This window comes from Tachysurus fulvidraco, chromosome 22 (genome assembly GCF_022655615.1).
Source record: "Tachysurus fulvidraco isolate hzauxx_2018 chromosome 22, HZAU_PFXX_2.0, whole genome shotgun sequence".
NCBI lineage: Eukaryota > Metazoa > Chordata > Actinopteri > Siluriformes > Bagridae > Tachysurus > Tachysurus fulvidraco.
The window spans coordinates 15,573,133-15,585,807 of record NC_062539.1 but is presented as its reverse complement, the minus strand read 5'-3'; the positions used below and the strand labels follow the sequence as shown (position 1 = coordinate 15,585,807).

Genomic DNA, 12,675 nt, shown 5'->3' with positions numbered 1-12,675 from the left:
AGTAACGAGATTATTAGAAATTAATTAAGATGCTTACGCTTATTAGTCTGAGATATTTTTTGCTCATTTCAAGTATGAAATTATGTTTTATTGTGTTTGGCTGTTAAAGCTGCTTCTGTCAGATAGTTGTAGAAAAACGCTGCTAAGCGAATTTGAAAAATAAGGACATCGGAATTTTAATGTTTTATCTTTTGATAAAGGAGACGGAAGAAATGATTCCGCACACGTGCGAGTGATTACGCAGGTGTGCAAGTCTACATCAGCAACTTAGTATCAAAGGGAATTTGACAGTAGAAGAGTGGGAAAAAAATAAGGAAAAATGAAAAGTATTTAATAAATGAAATGAATAAATGAAACAATTAAATAAATAAAAATCAAGCTTCAATATGACAATTCTACTCACCGATTTGAACATAAACTCAAGCTTTTAACCTGCAAAAAGTCGAAAAATGTATTTGTTAAATTAAATTAAATCAAATGAATAAATGAAACAATTAAATAAATAAAAATCAAGCTTCAATATGACAATTCTATCTCACGGATATTAACATAAGCTCAAACTTTTAACCTGCAAAAAGTAGAAAAATGTTTTTGTTCTTGCTTTTTTTTTTTTTCAAATCTATTGAAACTATTGTTTCAAATTATATTTTTATATAATTTATTTATATATAATATATGTATTTATTTATTTATTTGTTTATTTTTGCCTACTTTTAATGGGAGTCAGTAAAGTAAAGTAAAAGAGATAAAATGGCAAAATATAAATTATTCATTCATCTTTACTCGTTATTTAATGAAATGTATTTAAATGAATTTGAAAATCTTATTCTGGATTAAAAAGAATTTTAATTTGGAGTTTTTAAAAATAGATTTCATTTTAGCGTTATTGTACCGTAATCTATAGCATGCATTTATAGAAATATTTCTATTTTATTCATTTATTTTCTTTTATTTCATGTAAACTTCTAGTTCCTTTTAATACTTTTTCAGAGGAGTAATGTAAAGATCCCTTTAGGTACACGGATGGGACGGCACCTGTTTTACTCGAGTACGTGATTAAGATCGAATTACATTTGCGATACAATTGCAGTCCGGCGATTTCACTCTGAATCCATTCGCTCGTCATCTTCTTATAACACCCAGACAGTGAGGTAGAAGAAACAGAGAGACTGTAAGACTGTAAAATGCTCCTGAGTTGCTCTCTCCGTCTCGCCCATCACTCTCTGTGAGCTTTAGTGCTGGAGACAAAGCTGTTTGCCAACAGTATGCTAAAAGTGAAGAGAACAGGAGTCTTCATCCAGAATGCCACATCTCCATAGAGACAAAAACACATTTTTTTTCTTCTGCTCTCTGATTTCTTTCTTCCTCCATCCACCCAGTTCTGTAACACTTTCGAAAACCTTCTGACCCTCTCCATTGTTTTTATCTTCTTCTCTTTCAGTGGTGCTGTCTCCCTCTCCCTCTCTCCCTCTTTCCCTTTCTCTCTCTTCCTCTCTTACCGTATCCCCCCCTCCCTCCACTTCCCTCCTCACAGTGTCTGCCTGACAACAAGGCTGCCTCCGTCTCTTTAAAAAGCAGCCTGAGCTTGAGAGCGTTGCGATTGCCCGGCAGATTTCATTAGCTTTCTGTCGGCCATCATTCAAACAATGACGTCGTTTATAAATCGAACCTGCCGAGTGTCGGGATGGTTACAGATCAACATATCCTACGGTTTTCATTTCTCCAGCATGCGACAAACATCCTAATAGCCGAGGTGCCAACATGAACAGTTTAACCTTAGCAATTTTTGATGCCTTGCTTGTTAAGTGGTACACATGAAATACAGCCTGAACGATCGGATATAAACTACACCTTTGACCTATGAACCCTGTCTTTGTCTGTTGTCTCTGGTTGTTGTAAAGTCGCCCTCCATGTTTTGTGTCGTTTATCACTCGGGTCGTTAACACAGACCACTAATCGTGTTTTGATTAGCATGTCGGATTAGTACGGTTTATTTTTGCAGCTAACGTGCAAATAAAATACATCTAAGAATCGACACGCTTGAGTAAGAGACGTTCATGTCGCATTTTTGGATGCATGGACGTTATACGTAAATATAAACAGATAAAAAGTACCTGTCATTCTTTAACAAGTAAAAAAAAAAAAAAAAACATTTGCTGTGGTATAAGAGGAATAAAACACCTACGTAAGTGTAATATCACGTGTCGTGATACTTTCGAAAGCTGACTCACTTTCACAGATGACTTGTAGCTCGGGTGTCCAAGTCGAATGATGTGGATGAAGTCCTATGACATGTGAAATTGCGATGTAATGAGATATGTGCAATCTGATCCTCATCATCACTTTGTTTCCTTCTTTCTTTCTTTAGTAAGTTAGTTAGCTAAGAAACAGACAGAATATGCATTCGTCTGTGTTCATATTCGTGATGTAAATTTGTCAAAAGTTGATCTCTACAAATATGGGGAAATACTCTATATGACACAATACTGTAATACTGTATTTGTTTCCCTGACTGAGGTTTAAATGTTTAATATTTTGTCACACCGACGCCATTACGTCACTGTGACAGAAGAAAATAGCACATAGCTCCAAAATTTCAATTTATCACGTGACCGAAAACAAGATGTTTATGGATATTTATGTCAGTTGTCATGAAAGGTTTGTGTGTGTGTATGTGTGTATGTGTGTGTTATGCAGTCAAAAATGCATAAGCATATTAGTAGTAGTAGTAGTAGTAGTAGTAGTAGTAGTAGTAGTAGTAGTACTAAAAATTAATTACAATTTTGGAAACAATAAGAAAAACTTTAAGGTTAAACCTTTGTGTTTTTCTGGATCCACCTGTAAGACTCATCCAGACTGTGTGTGTGTGTGTGTGTGTGTGTGTGTGTGTGTGTGTGTGTGTGTGTGTGTGTGTGTGTGTGTGTGTTTAGTGATTCTGAACATAGCCGATGTGCAAATGTGTCTGTGGATGTGATTTATGGGGATTTGTCTAGATAACGTCTTTCAGGTAAAGCTGATGCTCACAGGAGCGAATCCTTGCTGCGTAAAACACCAAACACTTCATATGTGGTGTCTGCACCCTAGTGGTGAAGCATCAAAATGACCAGTCAGATGGTGTTTTGATGGGGAGATCGAAGTGAAAAGAGGTTTACACAATAGCACAAGGTTAAGCAGGTTTAGTCCTTTTAAACATTTACCGAATATGGAATAATAATTTGAATCCATTTTCATTTTAAGGTTTTTACGTTTTGACCCATTTGTTCTGAGGTTTATTTTATTTGTGCAGTGAATCCACAGGGCTTCGTAAAAACCCAGGATTTAAAAGTAATGTGAAAATTTCTCAGTATATACGTCTGTGTGTAGCATATCTGATATCTATAACAATCTCACACTCATTAACATGTCTGAAGGTGTGAAATGGTGTTAAAGCGCCGAGCTAAGGAGATTCGAGACGGCAGTGTAAAGAGAAAACAAGCCGGGAATCAGTGTCGCACAGTGATCTTTACATTTAGAGCTCAAGAATCCTTTTACAGCAGAATAAAATGATTATGAATTAATATTATTGTTGTTGTCGATGGTGATGATATTTTTGTTGTTAGTGCTGTTTTTCTTTATGATGTTATTAGTGTTGATGTTGTTAATGATGATGATAATGATGTCGTTCTTTACAATGTTGTTGTTGTTGTTGTTGTTGATATTGTTAATATTAGTATTGTTGTTCCTTACAGTGTTAATATTGTTGTTGATGTTGATGGTGATATTTTTGTTGTTAATGCTGTTGTTCTTTATGATGTTGTTGTTGTTGATGATGATGATGATGATGTTGATGATGATAATGATAATGATGTTGTTGTTAGTATTAGTGCTGTTGTTCTTTACAATGTTGCTGTTGTTGATATTGTTAATATTAGTATTGTTGTTCCTTACAGTGTTAATATTGTTGTTGATGTTGATGGTGATATTTTTGTTGTTAATGCTGTTGTTCTTTATGATGTTGTTGTTGATGATGATGATGATGATTATGATGATGATGATGATGATGATGATGATGATGATGATGTTAGTACAGCAGGTAGTATTAATGCTGTTGTTCTTTACAATGTTGTTGTCGTTGTTGTTGTTGTTGTTGATGATGATGATGATGATGATGATGATGATGATAATGATGTTGTTGTTAATATTACTGCTGTTGTTCTTTACAATGTTGTTGTCGTTGTTGTTGTTGTTGTTGTTGTTGATGATGATGATGATGATGATGATGATGATAATGATAATGATGTTGTTGTTAGTATTAGTGATGTTGTTCTTTACAATGTTGCTGTTGTTGATATTGTTAATAGTATTGTTGTTCCTTACAGTGTTATTATTGTTGTTGATGTTGTTGTTGATGATGATGATGATGATGATGATGATGATGATATAGTTGTTGTTAGTATTACTGCTGTTGTTCTTTGCAACGTTGTCGCTGTCGATAATCTTGTTATTAGTATTAGCGCTGTTGTTCTTTATGATATTGTTGTTGTTGTTGTTGTTGTTGATATTGTTAGTGTAAGCACTGTTGTTCTTTATGATATTATTTTTGTTGTTATTGTTGATGATATTGTTGTTAGTATCAATGCTGTTGTTTTTTTACAATGTTATTGTTGGTGTTGTTGCTGTTGATATCGTTAGTATAAGTGCTGTTGTTCTTTATGATATAATTATTGTTGTTGTTGTTATTGAAGATATTGTTGTTAGTATTATTGGTGTTGTTCTTTACAATGTTATTGTTGTTATTGTTGATGGTATTGTTGTTAGTATGAGTGCTGTTGTTTTTTACAATGATATTGTTATTGTTGATATTAGTATTAGTGCTGTTGTTCTTTATAATATTATTATTGTTGTTATTGTTGATATTGTTGTTTGTATTAGTGCTGTTGTTGTTTAAAATGTTGTTGTTATTATTATTATTATTATCATCATCATCATCATCATCATCTACAATAATAATCCCTCGACTTTAGTTCTAGTGTAAACTGCACTTGCCAATTTTTACTAATTAAAAAAAAAAAACTTTGATGTGAATAATTATCTGCTTGTCAGTGGTTAGTAAAAGGTTCTCATCACCACCAATGAACAAAAGCCATTTCCAGATTTTAAGTTTGTTTAGATCTTGTTGACCTACCTGTGAATTGAAGAAGTGAAGAATGTATGTGTTATGTAGTTCCTCCATCTCTTCTGTGCATCTGTCATTAGAAGGATTTATGAATGTTTATAAACACATTACACAGATGAGGAGATGATCATTGGGTCCAGCTGGCATGTAATAACACACTAACGAGAGTTTTGACTGGAAATCAGTGGAAATAAACAAACAGAGACTTGTTCAAAGTGAGCAGAACAAAACCGTCTCTGTTTTAGACAAAACATGGTTTAAAATGAAACCAAACTGCAGCCATTATTCTAAATATTCTCTGTTTGTGATCTTTACGCCTTATGTGTTTCTCTCGGTCTCTCTCTTATGCGCGAATCTTTCATTCTGTCTCTATCGCATTTTTATTGTCTTTCTTACTGTTTCTCTCTCTATTACTTTGTTTATGATTTATCAATCACTCTCACACCCTCTGTTCTCACTCTTGCTCTGTTTGTCTTTTCACCTTCTCTCTATTCTCTTTCTGTCTCGATCTTTTGTTCTCTCTCTGTTCTCTCTCACTCTCTGTTCTCTCTCTCTCACTCTTTCTCTCTCTCTGTCTTTGATGGACCCTTAGGTTTGCCGGGAGTACCAGAGAGGGAACTGCACGCGAGGTGAGAACGATTGCCGTTTTGCTCACCCATCTGACAGCGCCATGATCGACACCAACGACAACACAGTGACCGTGTGCATGGACTACATCAAGGGCCGCTGCTCGCGCGACAAGTGCAAGTACTTCCACCCTCCGGCGCACCTGCAGGCCAAGATTAAGGCCGCGCAGCACCAAGTCAACCAGGCGGCCGCCGCCGCTGCCATGGTAGGTCGGTGCCAGTCCCCTGTTGTACCCACATCCTACCTGCTCCTTTAGCACCATCTCAGGCTCTGCTCCTCCTCTTCCCTATTTCTTAAACATGTAACCTCAGCAAACAGCAATAATGCCTGAACTATGGTGACGGTAATGCAGTCTGTGCTAAAGTAGAAAAACTGGTGTCTTCGCTTAACCCTGTGCATATGTCACTTGTTATAACTGTATTATAACTGTTATAACTGCAGACTGAAATGTAGCAATGGAAACACCTTCGATGGACAGCAGGTCCAAAAGTCTGAATCCACTAACAAGAATCGTTTTTATCTCATCAGATCTAAAACAAGTGTTATTTTTCAAGCATCCTGATATCACTACACATAAAGTATGTAAAAACAAAATGAGGATGAATTTCTTGTTGTCACTTACAGTATAGCAGCTGTAAACATTCCTCGCTTCTCCTGTCTCTCTTTTTAAATAAACCGAAACCTGCTGATTGAGGTTTAGTCATTTAAATTTGTGAAATGGCAAATTTTCTTACATTCTATCAATTAGAAATGCTATTTTCCTCAGTAGGGGGTGCACAGTGGTTTAGTGTTTAGCATGTTTGCCTCACACCTCCAGGGTTGGGGGTTTGATTCCCGCCTCGCCTTGTGTGTGTGGAGTTTGCATGTTCTCCCCGTGCCTCGGGGGTTTCCTCCGGGTACTCCGGTTTCCTCCCCCGGTCCAAAGACATGCATGGTAGGTTGATTGGCATCTCTGGAAAATTGTCCATAGTGTGTGAGTGTGTGAGTGAATGAGAGAGTGTGTGTGTGCCCTGTGATGGGTTGGCACTCCGTCCAGGGTGTATCCTGCCTCGATGCCCGATGACGCCTGAGATAGGCACAGGCTCCCCGTGACCCGAGGTAGTTCGGATAAGCGGTAGAAAATGAATGAATGAATGAATGAATGAATGAATGAATGAATTTTCCTCAGTTTCTCTTCAGTTTATGTAGAATATCCACCACACCAGTCCATGCGTAAGCTGTCACTATAGAGACGATGATTGGGGAAACGACGATGTGTTTGGGGACAAAAAAGAACATAAACCTGTCATTGGACTTGATGATGAAATAACACACGGTTTCTGTAGTGGACTGAGACTTTTGGACCTTGCTGTATTTCCTAAGTTTTTTTTTTTCCCTTTTTTCTTCTTTCTCTCTTTGTCTTCAGCAGCATAGCACTTTATATATTTGAATCAGTTTACAGAAAGAAATTAAAATCATTTATCTGTGTAAATAAATTTAAGGCTTTAAAGACTCGCTGTTCTGATGTTTCTTTAGCGCAGTAACCCTTGGCACATGACATTTTAGTCCTTTCAGTAACTAATTGTCATTACTGTGCATGCTTTAGTCTTGTTGTTTGTTGTATATTGCATTCTGGTGATTTCTTTTTTTTTCCTTTTGTTTTGTTTTTGTTGTTTTTTTTCTCACCTACCCAAACTGCACTGCTGCCCCATGATGCACCTCTGCTTGCTGTTTATGTTAATGCGCTTGACCCCCATTGGCCCATTGCCATCATGTGCTCGCTGCCTGCTAATTAAGACTCAGTCGGCTGTCAAATCACTGAAGCGACCCCTCGAGGCAACCTTTGACCTGGTACTATGTCCTTTCACCTTTTAGCTTGGCATGTAGCTCTGTTATAGAAACTTTTTTATGGACTATAACATAAAAACAAAACTGTCATAAAAAAGAGGTGATTAATTGATTGTGCCAATGCACTGAATTGAGCTAATATCAGATTTGGCACAATTATCAAATATTATATCAAATATTAGTATACAGTAAGAATCTGTAAATCAGTTACAAAAAAAAACAAAAACGTCTTTTGGTCGACATTTCGGTAGCTGCAGTCAGTTCATCACCTCTACTGATACAAAACAAGGTGTGAACATTTTTTAGATGGTAAATAGAGAATTAAATTATAGTTTTAAATAGTGTAAATAATTTGCATGTTTTTTTTAATGTGCATGTTTACCTTAGGGGCTTAGTGCGGAAACAATTAACGTCGCTTATATTTAATCTCGGAGCTAGCAGTGCAGTTTACATTTATTATTATTATTATTATTATTATTATTATTATTATTATTGCTGTTATTATTATTATTATTATTATTATTATTATTATTATTATTATTATTATTATTATTATTATTATTATTCGTTTTACACATTGAAAGAAAGCTCCAAAGCCTCCACCGTTAAACACGATTCCCGTTTCACATAATTAAATTAATTGTAGTATTATTTAAATAATAATATATTTGCATTGTGTGGAACGAGCCTTTTTATTTGCTCCCATAAGTAATTGTCCATTTTTTTTTCTCTCTCTCTCTCTCTCCACCTTCATGCTCTGTGCCTCAGGGGATTCCACCTGTTTTGCCTCCATTACCAAAGAGACCCGCACTTGAAAAAGCCAACGGTGCCACAGCCATGTTTAACACTGGCATGTTCCAGTACCAACAGGCCCTGACCAACATGCAGTTCCATCAACAGGCGGCTTTTATACCATCAGGTAAACTGCTTGCACCTTTCACCTTCCCTCTCAGACCAATTTACTGACTGCTCAGACTACAGAGAGCCAACATCAAGACTTTTATAAGGAATAAAACACTTGTCAGTGTGTCGTTGTAAGGAAATCATTAGTGATGTTGATGTGTGGATGAAGTGGAGTTACTACTTTAAGCTTGTAGTTAATTATTAGTTAATTATCACTGCACAACCCAGAGTGATTTATTCCTCTTACTCCACAGCATTTTACCACTTGCAGTTTTTATTTGTTTTAAAATGCTATGCTGTGTTTTTTTTTCAAGATGTTTAGTGAAAGAGAGACAATGAGAGAAATGGATAGAGAGAGAGAGAGAGAGAGAGAGAGAGAGAGAGAGAGAGACAGACAGACAGACAGACAGATAGACAGACAGGCAGGCAGACAAGCAGACAGAGAGAAGCAGAGAAACATACAGAGAGAGTGAGAGAGACAGATAGACAGGCAGAAAATGAGAGACAGACAGAGAGAGATAAAGAGAGAGAGAGAGAGAGAGAGAGAAGCAGAGAAACATACAGAGAGAGAGAGAGAGAGAGAGAGAGAGAGAGAGAGAGAGAGAGAGAGAGAGAGAGAGAGAGAGAGAGAGAGAGAGAGAACAAGAGACAGGCAGACAGTGAGAGAGAGAACAAGAGACAGAGAGAAATGGATAGATTGACAGACAGACAGAGACAGACAAACATACGGACAGAGAGTGAGTGAGTGACAGAGAGTGAGACAAACAAACAGACAGACAGACAGACAGACAGACAGACAGAGAGACACAAAGACATACAGACAGAGAGTGAGTGAGTGACAGAGAGTGAGACAGACAGACAGACAGACAGACAGACAGACAGACAGACAGACAGACAGACAGACAGAGAGAGAGACCCAGAGACATACAGACAGAGAGAGAGACAGACAGTGCATGATGCTGGTGATGGTGTTCATGCCAGCTAATGTATAACAGAAGTGAGATCAGGAACTTGTCTCTCTGACGCTCCAGAAAATTACATCAAACTGCAAACCGGTAAATTCCACATTGTTTCGTACATTAAATGAAACTATAATTCTTTCACAAGAGAAAAAATTGTTTCAAAAGTTTTAGACATGAAAGTTTAACCTCTTTCATGAAGACATTCCTGTGGGGAAACTCTAAGTGTCATACACCGTGTACAGCCAAACACTCTGCGCATAAACCTTACATCAACGTCTACTAATAAAAAAGTCATCAACATTAACAATTATTATGTGGAGTGCAAGTAAAAGTGTCGAGCTGTTACTATAGCAACAATAACGTATTAGACCCAGTGCGTTAATATTACAAAATTCTGACCAATCAGAATCAAGAATTCATTTAATACTCTATTCATTTATTGACATAAAAAATACCAAGGACATTTAGTATAAAGTTTACATTTATTTACTTTTATCTGATTTACAAGTCAAGTGGAATTCATTGCAGGCTCACAGTCGAGTAATTAAAGGTTAAGAGACTTGCTCAAGAGCCCAATTGTGGCTCTCTGGCACTTCAGAAATACTTACAGTCACTAATCCAGGATTATCCCTTTTCTAAAGACACAGAAAACTTTTTTCTTTGCCTTATATTCAAGTGTGAAGAAAGCAGACGTATTATACAGGAGCATCGTGAAAAAAAACCTTGCTGCAGATGTGATAGTTAAAAAGTCTTGAAAAATTTAATAGACTCGAGCAATTTGGAAGACTTAAAAATAAATCTGGACACGTTCCCTTCAAAAAAAAAAAGGTTTGTTTGTTTATTTATTTATTTGTTTATTTATTTATTTATTTTCAGACATTCGAAATCCAATGGAATTTTATTTGTATCGCACTTTTAACAATGGACGTCGTCTCAAAGCAGCTTTACAGAAGATAAGAAAAAAGTTAAAGATTAATATTAGACTTATATTTAAACATGTTTGTATTTATCCCTAATGAACAAGCCTGAGGTGACTGAGGTGACTGAAGTGAGGAAAAACCCCCTTAGATGGAAGAGGAAGAAACCTTGAGAGGAACCAGACCCAAAAGTGAACCTCATCCTCATTTGGGTGACACTTTAGGGTGTGATTATAAACTGTTAAAAACACCAGAGAGTGTTATTATGAATAATGTCCTTTGTGTGACGTCTGGGATAAATCTTTTGACTCGAGTGTCTAGAGCTGTTGTAAAGTAAGCAATAAGTTGTTTTGTGGATGCTTCACGATACTGAATGTAGCTTTAAATGGATAATAAATGTGTCGTTATTTACTGTATTTGCGGTAACTTGATTGTTTTCCTGTAACAACATAACCCCCGAGTGGTTTATTCCTTTTCCTGAGCCTGCATTTCACCACAATACTTAAATATTTCTACTGTTTTAATTCACGTATGACTTCAAGCTGTTTTCCGTTTGTCCTTTAGTCCGTGTTTTTCATTCGATGGTTAAATCTGTGTGAAAATCATCTCTGTAGCTTCATGTTGTGTGGAGAGTTTTTCATCGTAGTGCCTTTGCGCGACGTGAAAACGATGCGATGCGTCGCTGGAGCTATATGTGAATTAGTTTGGAGTTTAAAATGCGAGGAATCACTGTATGTCTGTGCAGAAATGTAATTATGTTATAAAATGATTCCCAATTAATAATTCATGTTTAATATTTTAGAAACCTCGATCCTCACATGTAGCTTCTTCCATACTTCCATCCTGTATATGATAATACTAATATTTTGCCCTAATGGAATGTGTCATGATGAAATAACTCGTTCACTCATTATAACAATCACTTATTATTACGATTTGTGAAGTATTTTATTCTCCTGTTCCTGTAACATTATTCTCCTTATGTGTTTTTTTTCTTTGTTTCCGTTCTAATGGCACGCGTGATGTGATGGGTTGTGTTGATTCTCCTCCGCTTCACTCCTTCTGCCTTTCCACTTCAATTCCTGTTGCAATGCATGATGGGCAGGCTCAATATTGTGCATGACACCCGCAGCGAGTGTTGGTAGGTGCCGGCTTTCTTACTTGATTATCCTCAAGCGTCTTTATATTTTTTTTCCCGGTTCTTACACACTCACTCCATTTAGTGACATGTAGTGCATCGGAGGGCCGAGAACTCATATCGCTGTTTTAATGTGACGCTAATTAACTCCTGAGTCAAGACATTTACTTGACATTTTACTGAGAGTGAAAAAAAAAAAAAAAAAAAGACAAACACTTGGAAGATTTCTTGACTGTGTTCTTTTTATAAACCTGTAAAGAGGTTAGCTGATAGAATTCATGAAACCAGAAAAGGCGCATAACAATTTTTAAACAATTCTTGTTCAATCCTGTCGAAATTATCCATGTATGTTTCATTTCATTGCCTTCATCCTTGAGTGTAATGTTGCTTCCTTGCAATGATGGCATGACGCCTGACTAATGTTCCCTTTTTTTTTGTTTTTTACCTCACCTATGGCATGGCTTTGAACTTTTTTTGCGTAAATCTCGTACCGTGCTCGTTCACCTTCACTGACAGTAATTAAATGGATGTCACATCTGTCCTATCCCGCTGTTCATTTTTGGTTATTTGGTTTTCCCTCCAAAAAGTTCCCATGATGCACGGTGCTTCGGCAGCCACTGTGTCAGCAGCCACCACATCCGCCACAAGTGTTCCCTTCGCAACAGCCACAGCCAATCAGGTTTGCTCCTTTACTGCTTTCCCTCTGCTCTTGTTAGCGCTGTAGTGCCTCTGTGCCACGTGGAAGTGTGTGTATGTATGTGTGTGTGTGTGTGTGTGTGTGTGTGTGTGTGTGTGTGTGTGTGTGTGTGTGTGTGTGTGTGTGTGTGTGTGTGAGACAGACATAGAGAGAGAGAGACAATGGTTGTGTGTGAGAGCGCCTGCTTCGTACAGTAGCCTCAGTACTGACCTCCATCCTACTAACCGGCATGTAAACGCGATCATTAACACCACACACACAACATGTTTCATGCTCTGTTTACTCCACAGCTTCCATGTAACGTGTTTCCTGTTCACTCACATTCAGATCAGAGCAAGCCCTGGGGACTTCGATATCGTAATCAGATTTCAAAAACTTGGCCCTGCTCTGACTAATCAGTGAGTTTGTGGAATGTATGTGGAAGAGGGCAGACAGCTCTTTCCTCTGAG

General features: G+C 37.1%; 1 protein-coding gene across 14 annotated transcripts in view; it reads left to right on the top strand.

The window, feature by feature from the left end:
- Positions 1 to 12,675, top strand: part of LOC113640322 (muscleblind-like protein 1) — a 117,717-nt gene that overhangs the window by 99,256 nt on the left and 5,786 nt on the right. For 3 of the 14 annotated variants that reach the window (XM_047806162.1, XM_047806163.1, XM_047806161.1), the window contains exons 5-10: positions 5,748 to 5,987; positions 7,559 to 7,612; positions 8,378 to 8,528; positions 11,497 to 11,532; positions 12,117 to 12,208; positions 12,554 to 12,624. In XM_047806162.1, coding sequence (XP_047662118.1) covers positions 5,748 to 5,987; positions 7,559 to 7,612; positions 8,378 to 8,528; positions 11,497 to 11,532; positions 12,117 to 12,208; positions 12,554 to 12,624 — 644 coding nt within the window. The remainder of the gene's footprint in view (positions 1 to 5,747; positions 5,988 to 7,558; positions 7,613 to 8,377; positions 8,529 to 11,496; positions 11,533 to 12,116; positions 12,209 to 12,553; positions 12,625 to 12,675) is intronic. The other 11 variants (XM_047806164.1, XM_027142760.2, XM_047806165.1 and 8 more) reach the window with 11 other exon arrangements.